At 44.5% G+C, this 14,288-nt stretch overlaps 1 protein-coding gene across 10 annotated transcripts in view; it reads left to right on the top strand.

The window, feature by feature from the left end:
* GRIA3 (glutamate ionotropic receptor AMPA type subunit 3) overlaps positions 1-14,288 on the top strand; it is a 604,867-nt gene that overhangs the window by 380,454 nt on the left and 210,125 nt on the right. For all 10 annotated transcript variants that reach the window (XM_068251187.1, XM_068251183.1, XM_068251184.1 and 7 more), the window contains one exon: positions 1,457-1,644. In XM_068251187.1, the coding sequence (XP_068107288.1) occupies positions 1,457-1,644 (188 nt within the window). The remainder of the gene's footprint in view (positions 1-1,456; positions 1,645-14,288) is intronic.

Genomic DNA, 14,288 nt, shown 5'->3' with positions numbered 1-14,288 from the left:
TGAATGGATAATTGATGTGATTGCATCCATGCGAGTGCTTGCTGGTCTGTGACGGGGCAGCATAGAGATCTGGTGAGCAGGAATTTCTCCCAAATTATCCGGTGACGGGAATAGTACGGGCACACGGAGTGGGGAACACATATGGTGCAAAGGTGCACTTGCGATCGCATGTTTGGAGCACCTTAAAATTACAGTTTTACACTATGTCTAAACTTTCTTTCTGAGGAACAAGTGGAACCAAAGTTGAGGTGCCAGTGTGAGGGAAGCAGACTTGGAGTTCATCTGAAATACGCATTTAGCTGATCTGTGGCAAATCAGCCTCTACACATTGGTGAGAGTATTCATTTCTGGCAGAGATTGGAAAAAGTGGCAGAGTGGAACTTTGTGTGATCAACTTGTGGATATATGACTGTGGGGAGAGAGCGCTGTACAGACATCACGTGTAATATTAGGAAGAGGGGAATTGCTATCCCCACTGTATAGCGATCCACCCAGCAGTTTGGGGACAATCCAAAAAAACTTAGGGAGTGGACATTGTGACATTCTGAGGAGCGCTCATACCACCTTTTTTCTAATATTTTTAAAGGACAACCGAGGTGACATGTAGCATGACATGTGCATGTACAGTGCCAAGCACACAAATAACTAGGCTGTGTTCTTTTTTTTCTTTCTCTGCCTGAAAGAGTTAAACATCAGGTATGCAAGTGACAGTTTCTGTCTGGGTTTAGGACCGGGTCAGACTATAGCATAACCCTCACTGAAAAGACATTACAGCCATAAAACTCTTTCCTGTAAGTAAATGGCTTCTGAGAGCAGGAAAGAGATAAAGGGGTCAATAATTCAAGACAATGTAAACAATGAAACTGTAAAAACTTGATTTAAATATAAAATAAAACTGTGGGATTTCTAAAAAAAAAAAAAGTCATTTTTAGGAGAAGGAGGATAGATACAATTGTTTTTCTCATCAGTTTATTTCACCTCGGATGTCCTTTAAATTTAGATAAAAAAAATATAAAATAAATGTGCCTAAAAATATTCGCCTATAATATGCTAAAAGAAATCACCTTGGATAAGCAATTTTAAAATTACCCAAGAGTTCAGCTTTGATAGGTATAAAAATGCAATGGAGCATCTTTTGTGTCATTAATGCACAGAGCTTTATGGAAGAACAGGACGGCTTCAGCTTACTTCTGCATCTCTGATTCTTTTCAGATTTCCACACATGCATGTTCATCACGTTATTCTTATTTATCAAGCCAGACTATAGAGAGAGATGTCCCGCCAGGAAGTATTTTATAGTGTAATATGGGGAAAGCCGGCCGTGAAGTGACGGGAGGTGTGCCTGCATGATACATGTACTCAGAAAATAGTTTTTTCAATAATGTTTTTTATATGAAAGTTCTCTTTTCATAACCTTAACAATAAAGGGGCTGATTGTGACATTTCTCTTCTCCAGGATTCTCCATTCTCCAGGCCATTATGGAGGCAGCCGTACAGAACAACTGGCAAGTGACGGCCCGATCAGTGGGGAACATAAAAGATGTTCAGGAGTATAAGCGCATCATAGAGGAAATGGACAGACGTCAGGAGAAAAGATTTGTAATAGACTGCGAAGTTGAGAGAATAAATACAATTTTGGAACAGGTACGCCTTTTTAAATCTTATTTTTTTTTTAATCTACAGGCAGTCCCCTGCTTACTGTATAAATAGGTTCTGTTCTGGGAGATTGTTTGTATGTTGGATTTGTTTGTAAGTAGAGTCCTGTGTTAAAGGACTTCCGAGGTGAAAATAAACTGATGAGATGAACAATTGTATCTATCTTCCTTTTTCTAAAAATGACTTTTTTAGATATCCCACAGTTTTATTTTACATTTAAATCTAGTTTTTAAGTTTTTACTGTTTTATTGTCTCTGCTTAATGACACATGCATTGAAGTATGCTAGAGCTCAAATCTATGAATTATTGACCATTTTTATCTCTTTCCTGCTCTCTGAAGTCATTTACTGACAGAAAAGTGTTTTATGGCTGTAATTTCTTATCAGTGAGGGTTATGCTATAGTCTGACCCAGTCCCGCCCCAGACAGAAACTGTCACCTGCATACCTGATGTTACAGGAACACAGCATAGTCATTTGTGTGTACATACACATGTCTATCTCATCATGTCACATGTTACCTTCGTTGTCCTTTAACCCTCTCCCGACTGCCTAATGCCGATTGGCATGAGGTTGGCAGCCCCAGGGCCACCTAACACCGAAAGATATCAAGTCCTTGGGCTGGGTCCATGCGCGTGCATCTCCACTTCAATGACGGAGCACTGCTCCGCAGTCTCCCTCACCGTCTATTTACATTGTACAGTACTGCAATCTATGGCAGCGCTACACTGGGGACAGCCGTGTCACTTGGCTGTCTCCTAGAGAGGCTCAAGAGCTGATGCCTTTGACAGCCGATCGCTGTCATTGGCTGGTGGGGGAGGGAGGGAGGGAGGAAAAAATAAATTAAGAAAAAAATACACAAATTTATCAAAAAAATAAAATAAACACAAATAAAAAAATAAACACTGCATCAGGGATCGGATCCCACCAACAGAAAACTCTGTTGGTGGACAGAAATAGGGAAGGGGGCTAATATGTGTGCTAAGTTGTATGACTCTGCAGCGAGCTCTTAAAGCTGCAGAGCCCTAAATTGTAAAAAATAGCCTGGTCACTAGTCCTGAAGTGGTTAAACATGGTGAAACATGGATAAATGATTTACTTTCAAACAACTCTGGATTTAGACATATAATATAAACTTATGTTTTTGGTTGTTTCCAATGTTATCATTGTTTATTATTATTATTGATTCATAAAGCACTAACATATTCCGTGGAGCTGTACAAAGTAAGAAACGAACATGGGGTACATAATAATACAGACAAATGGAATACACTAATGTGAAAAATACATAATTGGTGACAAAATACAGAATCAATACAAAATTCAGAATTTGTAATCACAGCGATAAAAGTAACATGATGAATAAAATATGTAATGAATTCCAAGACACAAAAGAGGGAGAGAGCCTTGTGAGCTTACAATTCAAAGGAATAGTGGTGGTGGGGTAGTATACAATAAACATATAGAGGCAATGTGTTTTAGGATATCTAGTAGTAGTGCAACTTGGTCTTGGCCTAAAGTAGAGCGTATGCTTGTCGGAACAAGTGAATTTTGAGAGAGCGTTTAAAGGAAACCTAAACTGAGAGGGATATGGATGTTTTCCTTTTAAATAATACCATTTGCCTGGCAGTCCTGCTGATCTATTTGCTGCAGTAGTGGCTGAATCACACACCTGAAATAAGCATGCAGCTAATCCAGTCTCACTTCAGTCAGAGCACCTGATCTGCATGCTTGTTCAGGGGCTGTGGCTGAAAGTATTAGAGACACAGGATCAACAAGAGAGTCAGACAACTGGTCCTTCTCAGTTTAGGTACCCTTTAAAGGTAACAAAGGTTGGAGAGTGACAGATGTGTTGTGTGAGGGCATTCCAGAGGAGGGGTGAAGCATGTGCAAAATCTTGTATATGTGAATGCGAGGAGGTAATTCTAGAGGAGGACAACATCTGGAATCTGGTATTTCGTGATGAGATGTACAGGGGAGAGATGTTGTGCAGAGCTTTGTAGATTAGGGTTAAGCGTTTGTGCTTTTAAACTGTTTTTAACCACTTATAACAGTTTATAAAATACTGTAACATTTAACAACAACATACTCAATAAAAAACAGTAGTGTATAATTTATACATGATGACAGCATTGTTTGTATCTCTGAAACACTGTAACTCGAGTGACTGGATAGTGTGCTGGTTAAGGGCTTCCTCACTGACACAGGAGACCAGAGTTAGAAACTTTGCTCATCCTGTTCAGAAAGCCAGCAACTATTCAGTAAGGAGACCTTGGGCAACAATTCCTAACACTGTTACTGACTACTGAGCATACCCTAGTGGCTGCAGCTCAGTCACTTTGACTCCACCAAGAGAAAAGTGCAATATACTGTAAATGTTATTGGTCTTGTAATTTCAAACTATTGCAAAATTAATTTTGTATATTATCACAAGATACACATTTTCAGTGAAAAACTTTTTTGTGAACTTTTTAAAAAAAATTTGCTCTTAGACAATGCATTTTGGGAAAATATGCTTTTGTATGCAAGCACATGATTTTTTCTGGTGTTAAATTGTGTTTTCTTAAAGCGTAATATAACCCAGCATTTCATCTTTGCTCTAAAAAATTATTTACAGCATATTATATGCAACCAGCATTTTTTTTTTTACTAGACCAGCATTCAAAGGGTTACACACAGAGCTTGACAGTTCAGTGCAGTGAAATGTGGACGCATCTAAAGTTGTAGATTATATTATCTTGTGTTTACTTAAAGAGAACCCCAGGTGGGGTTCTGACAATGAAATCTGCATACAGAGGCTGGGTCTGCCTATACAGCCCAGCCTCTGTTGCTATCCAGATCCCACCTAAGCCCCCCCTGTGCTCTGAGATCAACCATAAATCACAGTCAAGCTGCCGACACGCAGCGTGTCACAGCGGGCTGTGTTTACATCTGTACTGTCAGTCTGCTGCTCCCCCACCTCCTGCATAGCTCCGGTCCCGCCCGCGTCCCTCCCCTCCCCGCTGATTGGAGGGAAGGGACACGGACGGGGAACGGAGCTACGCAGGAGGCGGGGCGAGAGCCGAGAATGACAATACAGAGGTAAACACAGCCCACACAGCACGGCTGTGATTTATTGGGGATTGCAGAGCACAGGGGGAACTTAGGGGGATTGAAATAGCAACAAAGGCTGGGCAGTATAGGCAGACCCAGCCTCTGTACATGGATTGCATTGTCAGAACCCTGCCTCGGGTTCTCTTTAAATGTATCAAGTGAGGAATGTGACACATTCTCTGACTGTGGAGAAGCAGCTCGACACAGACAGAGAGTCAAAGCATGTCTGCCTTCAATACATAATGAATAAAACCAGTTATTAATAAAATGCAAAGTCAGCTCACAAAGCAAAAAACTGTACTTTTGGGAACCTATAATTTCTAAATGAATAATAATACGTATGCACAAATGCAAATATGATAACCGTATGGCATATAAAAAGTAGGAAAACATGTTTTTATTGAATGTTATGTCAGGGTTTTAAACCGATTTAAGTCCATTAAATATCCATTTATCTGTGATAAAATGTGACAAGTTTTGTGAAAAGTATGGCAAAATTTAAATGGCCTTATACTCTCATCCTAATTTAGTAGACATGTGGAAAGCTTACTATGAACGTACTTTTGCAAATTGATAAAAATATGTTAGTTGATCCCATGATGTAATTTTGTGAAAACGAAAGTGCAATTTTGATCAGAAGCATAAAAAATTCACAAAAGCAAATTTACCAATTATGATCAGTAGTTCAGTACATTTATGATATGTAAGGGTCTGGTATGTATGAGTTTTTCTAGGGGCAGGCAGTAAATGATGAGAAGGGACAAATACTAGGTTAACAAATAATGTGTGAAAGGCAAGTAGTAGAAGATAAATATTAGTGGGTGATATCTAGTCAATGACAGGTAGGGGTGGGTGACATGTAGCAGTGGTTGCCAAGTAACAGTGGTTGAGTGACATTTGGTTGACAAGTAGCCAGAGGTTCTTAAAGAGAACCAGAGATGAAGCAACCTCATGTATTTTACCTTATAAATCAGTGGGAACATGACAGTAAACACCTAATCTGCTCTTTGTTACATTGTTCTCTGTTTAATTTGCCTGTTATCACCTCTAAGATAAGAATCCCGACTAAGCAGTCGGTCTGGCTTTGCTACAGAATAATTATAGCTGAGACTGTGTTCTTTGCTGTCTTCAAGTCCAAGCCTGCCCCCTGCTGGCTTTGCTCAGGAATCATTATAGCTGAGTCATTATAGCAAAGCCAGAATCAATGCTCAGTCCGGGATTCTTATCTCAGCTAGATAACAGACACTTTTAGCAGTGAGGATGGAACAGAGAGCATGGTAAATGTTTTCTCTAATGTTCCCACTGATTTCTATGGTAAAATACACAAGGGTGCTTCGTCTCTGGTTCACTTTAAAGAGAAACTCCGACCAAGAATTGAACTTTATCCCAATCAGCAGCTGATAGTCCCTTTTACATGAGAAATCTATTCCTTTTCACAGACAGACCATCAGGGGGCGCTGTATCACTGATATTGTGGTGAAACCCCTCCCACAAGAAACTCTGAGTACCGTGGTACTCCTGGCAGTTTCCTGTCTGTGAAAAAGCAAGCAGCAGTTACATCATACAGTAAAAATGTCACCATGTAATAAATGTTAGAATGTAAATCAGGGATTTAAAAGATTTTACAATGGGCAAACACTAACTAAATCATTTATACATAATTATTGTAAAAATGAAGCACTTTTTTAATGACATTATTTTCACTGGAGTTCCTCTTTAAGAGTGGGTGACAGTACATAGGTCCCTAGTACCAGTGGGTACTAAGCAAATGCTAGGTGTTTGATAACAGTCGGAGACAAATACTAGGTGCTAGTAGCAGTAGGTACAGGATTTTTTTTACCTGGAGGAGGGGGCTCTTTTTAGAGCCATATCACATCCCCCTCCCTGCTGTCCAATTACATGTAATAGAGAGTGACTGGAGGCATGACAGGAAGCTTGGCTTGCTGATCCCCAGATTCAAGCAGCTTGAAGTAGAAAGGCAGGGGTCCCGACTCCCAACAACATGCCCTTACTTCCAGAGGCCCTCTAGACCTAGACATAGCATTTTTCAGCCTCTGCCTAGGAACGGCCCTGTTTCTGTGGCTAAAAATACAAATAATCCAATTAAATGCCCAGTCTAATGACAGGTCATGGCAGAGGTGTAGCAATAGGGGGTGAAGAGAATGTGACCGCATCGGGGCCCTTGGACCAGAGGGGCCCCAAGAGGCCCTCCCTCAAATGCAGTATTAGCTCTCTATTGGTCCTGTGCTGGTAATGATCACTTCTATAGATGCTGGGAATAGTAGTATTCATTAACAAGCTGTTCCCCCATCCCCTTCTTGCACCTCTGACACTGTGGTTGTCCTTGGCAGGTTTTGGTGCGCTGCATCAATTGCTATGTGTAGAGTGCTTGGGGTGCCCCAATGTAAAACATGCACTGGGGCCCATTGCTCCTTAGCTACACCACTGCATCATGGCATTCTCCCATAGGTCCTTCCACTATTGACCTATTGTGTGCCGCATGGCAGTAAAAGATGAAGCAAACTTTCATTATAGAAAAAGAGTACATTCATCTTTTTTATGGCTCCCTAATTCCCAAAACAATATTGAAAAAAAGATCACTGTACATTCTATTTAAAAAGTGAATTCAAATTAAATTTTCTTTTAATAACCAAGTATGAAATACATGTTTGTTGCACTACTGTAACCATGCATTTTTGGCAATAAAAAAATATAAAAAAAAAAAGAACCAAGTATGAAGCAATGCGTGCTGAAGCCTGGCGCTCCCAAATGGTGCTTAAAGTACTTAAAGGGCACTTAAGAGATCATAACATGGCTAGTACACAGTTTTGTAATGCTTTGTAAATATTTGCTAAAAGTGATGTTCTTCAGATTAGCTTTTATGCCTCTGTAAATTGGGCCTTATGGACAAACTGTATGGGCAGGTTTAATTTTATACTATTCACTAACTTAAAGCAAATCTCTTCTCTTGCAAAGCTAAAACACCCCTTATCAAATTGTTTCTATTTAGACTAATAAAGTTTGCTTTTTTTCTTTTTTAAAACAGAAATACTCTAGTGGTGGTTTCATGTACGGCTGGGTCTGCTGTTTATTATGAGATGGATGTAATAACTCCCAAATATACACAGACAGATCCAGCATTCCAGTGAATATGTAGCTCCCTTCTCTACTTCCCTGTTCGGGGCTACAAATGTATGAAGAATCTTTTACTGCCTTATTTCGGCAAACGTATGAACCATTTAAATGAGGAGAATTTTAAATATATCTTTCACATTATGCTGTACACTGGTACCAGCAATTTTTGTAAAAATAAATTATAGCAATTGTAGACTGAAGTTAAAAGCTAACATTTAAAGTAATGGCTGAGTAATGTACTGGTTAAAGTGGACCTGAACTCTTGCTCAGGACAGAAGGAAACATAGAGAAATGAACCCTGTATGTATTTAGAGCGTTTAGCCTGTCTAATTTCCCCTCATCTGTGTCTAAGTTGTAATTTGATCTCTCCCCTGTGTCATGTGACTGCCATGGCAGGTAAGCAGATAAGCCCATTTGAAAGCATAGGATGTTAACAATATGTCTGCTTCCAGGAAAGCAGGACGTGGAACCACTGGAGATTTATTTTAGGATTATTACCAGCTGTTACAAATAAATGTTTTTCTGTAAAGGTTATTATGCAGTTGTGCATCTTTTGGAGCAAAGAGAAAGATCTAAGTTCAGGTCTGCTCTGTATCTGACATAAGAGATCTGGGTTCAAATCTTGGCTTTTCCTGTTCAGCAAGCCAGCATCTATTCAGTGAGAAGACCTTGGGTGAGACTCCCTGGGGACTGGAACCCACTAGAAGGCTGTTCCTAAGCAGTTGAGTTGTGATTTGAAAAACTCTTGCTAATGTAATGTTATGGGTGTGATCCCACTTGAGCGATGTGATTTTATAAAAATCTCCCCTTGCATTGCATTAGCAAGAGCTTTTTCAAATCACTAGCGTTTAGAAAAGGCTGCTAGTGGTTTTGAGCCCATCCTAGTGCCTGCAGCTCTGGTTTTTTGAATCTGCCATGAGAAAAGAACAATATAAATGTTTGGTGTCTTGTCTAAAGACAACCACAAGTGAGGAAAATTAATTCTGGTAGATACTGGCCTTTGTAGACAGAAAGCTCCGAATGCCATAGAACCTTCCGGATCCTTGGTGCATCTCATCATTCCAGCGACATCCCTCACTGAAGTTATATGACCTGCTATGTTGAATACCTCTTTGGCCCTCCTCGGCCAGCCTTCAAAAGTACTTTCATTCCCAAGAACATAATGACCACACAACAAACCAGCTCAAATGTCAGTTGAAGCCCACTTAGTTTAATGAGTTAGACATGTAGTAAGCTGCAATGTCCAGCAGTAATGAATGCACAGCACCTTGTTACAATCCTTTCAAAGGGAATCCCATAGGATGGTGATATAGGCCCTGTCACGGACGATTGCGGGGACGCAGGCGCGTCCTGTAACCGCCCGTGAAGAAAAGCGATCGCACTCGATTCTCTGCGTCGATTGCGCTTCAAATCGATAGAATCTGGATTTATTGTGTAGGAGGTCTGCAGTCCCTTCTTAGCAGAGGAATAGCATCACCTTAACTGCAGGATGGCTCTTTTGATATGCTAATGAGCCTGGGCCCAGAGAGTCCCTGGCTTCAAGCTGTGCTGATGGCCCATCCATCAGGTATAAGGTGACAAACACCATGACAGAACCAATTTAGAGTGAGGGAACTCAGACACTCCGACTCCTTTTCCCAGCAGGGAGCCGACATGTGGCTTGCTGCTGCCAACTTCAAAGAACCTTTGCCTGAGAATGACCTGGTATAAATCCCAGGGGTCTCTCATATTCCATAAACTGCTATATGTATCATATTTTCTGTGTTGCCAGGCTGGCAGACCCTCCAAACTAACAGAGCAGGTAGGGCCCTGCCTGGCGTTGGTTCTGAGCACATTTCAGAACCTTCTGAGATAAAGACTGCCCGTTAGGCAGTTCAACAGTGCCCTAATGGTACCACAGGGGTCCCACCCCTCATGTTTGGTATCAGACTGCTGGGTACATCGAGGCAGACCTGAAAATATTAGTAAATCTGCCCTGACCTGTACGGTTCTGTGAGATAGAGCCCATATATGGTTAAGGCATGATTTCTGGTCTCCAGGACAAGGGCAGGACTCATCTCATGTTCTAAGGGGGTGTGTGGGCCCGCCCTCACTTCCTCCTACTGAATCAGGGGCATAAGAATGGGAGAGGAGCCAAAACTCAGGGTCCTCCACACTGAACCATCTTGCACTCATCAGATGCCAGCTTGAGGATATGCTGGTATCCACCTGGTCTGAACTCTGAACTCTGGACTTTGAAACCAAGGACTTTATGATTCTTCCCACAATAAGGACATCTTTCCAGGAACTAAGTATTTTTCTCCCTTCTTTTATTTTTCATACTGGCTATTACTGTTTTCATAATTGTTGATTTTCATAATTGTCTGTATATATTAATTATTTATATTGCGTGAATAAACGACTTTTCCCCAAGTCATTCACTGTTTCGCTACCCTGCTTATCAGCACACACAGAAATGATCCCGGGTCTCTGAAGATACGCTACTGTTTGTTTGTTGTTGGCTAGACAGAATATCGTGTGTTTAACCGTTTTATTCGCAGGATTAGTCAGTCAGTTAGTGGGCCCCACGGTCCCATAGTAATCGCGGTGGTGGCAGTTTACTCTGAACCAGTAGGTGACGTTGTAATCACCCGTGTCTCACAGGCTCCCTTCTGAGTTGTCTGCGGCTAATTCTTAACGGTTCCTGCGCATTGACTGCGACCAGAGTTCGCACGATCTGTGCGCTGGCACCGTTTAGAAGGCTAAGTGCGGTCAGCCACAAGGGCTCCTGTGACAGTGTTAGGCAGCGGTGGGATCTGTGTTGTGCTGAAAGTATCTGCGATAGCGCTAGCGCTATCGAGAAACGAACTAATTCGTTGGTGTAGCTGGAAGGCAATATATTTTTTATATATACAGAGAGACTGTGTAGCCAGTACCCCTTCCCCAAAGTTTTATTTTATTTGGCATGGAAATGTCCGGGAACTACCAGAACATGTGCCTAGCAGACCTGGAAAATCTTTGCGAAGAGAGGGGCATTGGCATCCTCCGCAAGACAAAACGGGACCTGATAGCAGACTTGTCCAGATGGGATGCCCAGCAACTGCGGGAGCCGGGAGTGTCCGCTGAGGTGGATACCAGCCCATCTGACAATCAAGGGGAACCAGAGGCTGAAGATCTTAGGCGTACAGAGGTTGAGCATCCTGCGGGCCCTGTTGCAACAGTTACGCCAGAGACTGTCAGTATGGACCCCAATCCCAGAGTTTCTGACATTACTCGCCCGGAACTGGCCAGTACTGGACTGTCCATGGGTGCTGACCCGGTAATGCAGCAGGCATTACAAAAGCTGATGGAGACTGACCTGGACAAGTACATGCAGTACATGGAAGCCCGCGAGGAGCGGGAACGCCAATCTGCAGAACGCAAAGCTGCTGCTGCTGCTGCTGCTGCTGCTGAACGCCACGCGGAGAGGGATGCCGCTGAGCGAGAACGGGAGCGCCAACGACAGCATGAGCTAAACATGGCAAAAGTGCAACAGGCCAGCCGGAGTTCACCGCCCAGCCTCCCTGCTGAAGGAGCTGCACCACCCGTAAGTGCAAAATTTAAGTTTGCTAATATTGAAAAAGACACAGACATTGACTTGTTTTTGCGGTCTTTTGAAAAAGCATGCCGTCAGTATCGTCTGTCCCAAGACCAGTGGGCCAGACATCTGACACCTTTGCTGCGCTACAAAGCGCTTGATGCTTTCGCAGAATTGCCTGCGGAAAAGGATAATGATTATGCTGCTATAAAAGACGCTATCATTACTAAGTACCAGCTGATGCCAGAAGCCTATCGGAAAAAGTTTAGGGCCTGGCAGAAAAAGCCTTCTGATTCGTACCGAGATGTGGCCAGCAGCTTGCTCACCACACTCCGGCAGTGGACTCTAGGCCTCACCAAAGGGTCTTATGATGTCCTGGAGGACTTGATAGTCCTGGAACAATTTCTGAACATTTGCCCTGCTGATGTACGACAGTTTGTGTTAGAACGCAGGCCGGCTTCAGCCACTGTCGCTGCAGACCTTGCTGAGACTTTTGCAACTACCCGGGTGGCTGATACACGCAGAACTGTCCCATCCAGCTGGAGAGGAGGTCAGCCCAATACCTCGGCAGACCCTCCTGCCCCTGTGAGCCGTCCGCCACAGAGGCCACCCAGCGCAGCTGCTGCACCCAGGCCTGCAGCGCCTGGAGAGGTCATCTGTCACTACTGCCGCCAGCCCGGACACATGAAATTCGACTGTCCGGAGCGGAGACAGACACCACCAGCACCTGGATCATCTGCATCACCTGCACCTCACCCACAGCAGAGGCAACCCGCCAGCGAACCACAGCCTGGATCATCCGATTTTGTCCTGTTTGCCCGCGGAAAGGAAATCCGCGACCGAACCGACCAGCAGCAACTTGTTAGAGTGAACGGCAAAGTTGTCACCGGATTTCGAGACACCGGAGCTGACATCACGTTAGTTCACTCTCATCTTGTGCCAAAGGAGAGCATCAGCTCCAGCCGATCCCTTGCCCTTACTGGAGTAGAGGGCACCCTTTTCCACATAGCCCACGCAAGAGTGAAGCTGGATTGGGGAGTGGGAGGGGTCCACGAAAGGGTTGTTGGGGTTATGAAGGATCTCCCAGTCCCTGTGTTGCTAGGGACTGATTTGGGCAAGCTTGTGTCCTACTATGAACCTGCCACGACCGCCTTGTCGCTCACGGAAGGAGACGGACTCTCCACCCACCACCAGGTACTTTATACACTTGGGGGAGCACCAGGGGGAGGTGGGTTGAATGTGCCCAGTTCAAGGGTACCAGGTTCAATAGTGCCTGCTTCAAAGGCACCTGAGTTTGATGTACAGACTGTCTGTTGTGATGATGCTGTAACTGTACCTGAGTTTACTGTACAACCTGTCTGTAATGAAAAAATGTCTATACCTGTCAATGTCATTACTGCATGCAATGATGATTTGAGTAATGTCCGTCTGGGCCATTCTGACAGTGTACCGGTGCTAGCAGTACCGCGCAGCTGCACTGCTCAGAACCCGAGCTCAGGACAGGTGGAGGGGGTTCCGGCCTCCTCCCCCTCCTCTGACCGCAGGGATGAGACCTTTCAGCCGCTGGCCTCGTGTGACATGAGCCAGTTGGCTGAAACTGACAGCGCCATATTCTCAGCCGCACTACAAAGTGACCCAAGCCTGGAGGTGCTCAGGCAGCAAGCCGCTGAGCCCCTCGCAGACGGGGCCGCTTTCAAGGTGTACTGGGAAGGTGGGAGACTGTACAGTGAGTCTGTACAGCCCCCTACAGGTAGATCCCACGCGGATACCAAGTGGCTTGTGGTCCCGAGTGCGTTTAGGGGACATGTGCTGCAATCCGCACATGGTAATCCTCTGACCGGGCACTCGGGTGTCCGCAAGACACTCGCCGGTATTCGGAAACAGTTTTATTGGCCCCGGATGAACAGGGATGTAGCCAACTACTGCAGGGCATGTGCCGTCTGTCAGGAGCTGGGAAGGTCCAGGGATTCCCGCGGGGTTCCCTTAGGTCCACAGCCACTCAGCAGGGGAACCCTGCGTGGGCTGGCTGTTGACCTAACCAACCCACTGCCCGTTGTCCGCAGTCCTGGCAGACACCACGTCCGACTGCAGTGGCGCAAACGCCCTGTCCAGAACGGTCCATGTTGGGTCAACCCTGAGGGTAGCCGACCGCGACCGGTCCAGGGGAACCGAGCCACAGGCTCCAATAGGTTTTCCCGCCGTACCGGCAACTCGAGGCCCGTCAGCCAGGTTAGCGGCGCCGCCACACATCTTGCGGATGAGTGGCTAAGCCACGGACAAGGGGGGGGGCTGTCACGGACGATTGCGGGGACGCAGGCGCGTCCTGTAACCGCCCGTGAAGAAAAGCGATCGCACTCGATTCTCTGCGTCGATTGCGCTTCAAATCGATAGAATCTGGATTTATTGTGTAGGAGGTCTGCAGTCCCTTCTTAGCAGAGGAATAGCATCACCTTAACTGCAGGATGGCTCTTTTGATATGCTAATGAGCCTGGGCCCAGAGAGTCCCTGGCTTCAAGCTGTGCTGATGGCCCATCCATCAGGTATAAGGTGACAAACACCATGACAGAACCAATTTAGAGTGAGGGAACTCAGACACTCCGACTCCTTTTCCCAGCAGGGAGCCGACATGTGGCTTGCTGCTGCCAACTTCAAAGAACCTTTGCCTGAGAATGACCTGGTATAAATCCCAGGGGTCTCTCATATTCCATAAACTGCTATATGTATCATATTTTCTGTGTTGCCAGGCTGGCAGACCCTCCAAACTAACAGAGCAGGTAGGGCCCTGCCTGGCGTTGGTTCTGAGCACATTTCAGAACCTTCTGAGATAAAGACTGCCCGTTAGGCAGTTCA

The sequence above is a fragment of the Hyperolius riggenbachi genome, chromosome 8 (genome assembly GCF_040937935.1).
Source record: "Hyperolius riggenbachi isolate aHypRig1 chromosome 8, aHypRig1.pri, whole genome shotgun sequence".
In the NCBI taxonomy this organism is placed as follows: Eukaryota; Metazoa; Chordata; class Amphibia; order Anura; family Hyperoliidae; genus Hyperolius; species Hyperolius riggenbachi.
Note: the sequence above shows the minus strand (reverse complement) of the source record. Positions and strands in the feature narration are given on the sequence as shown.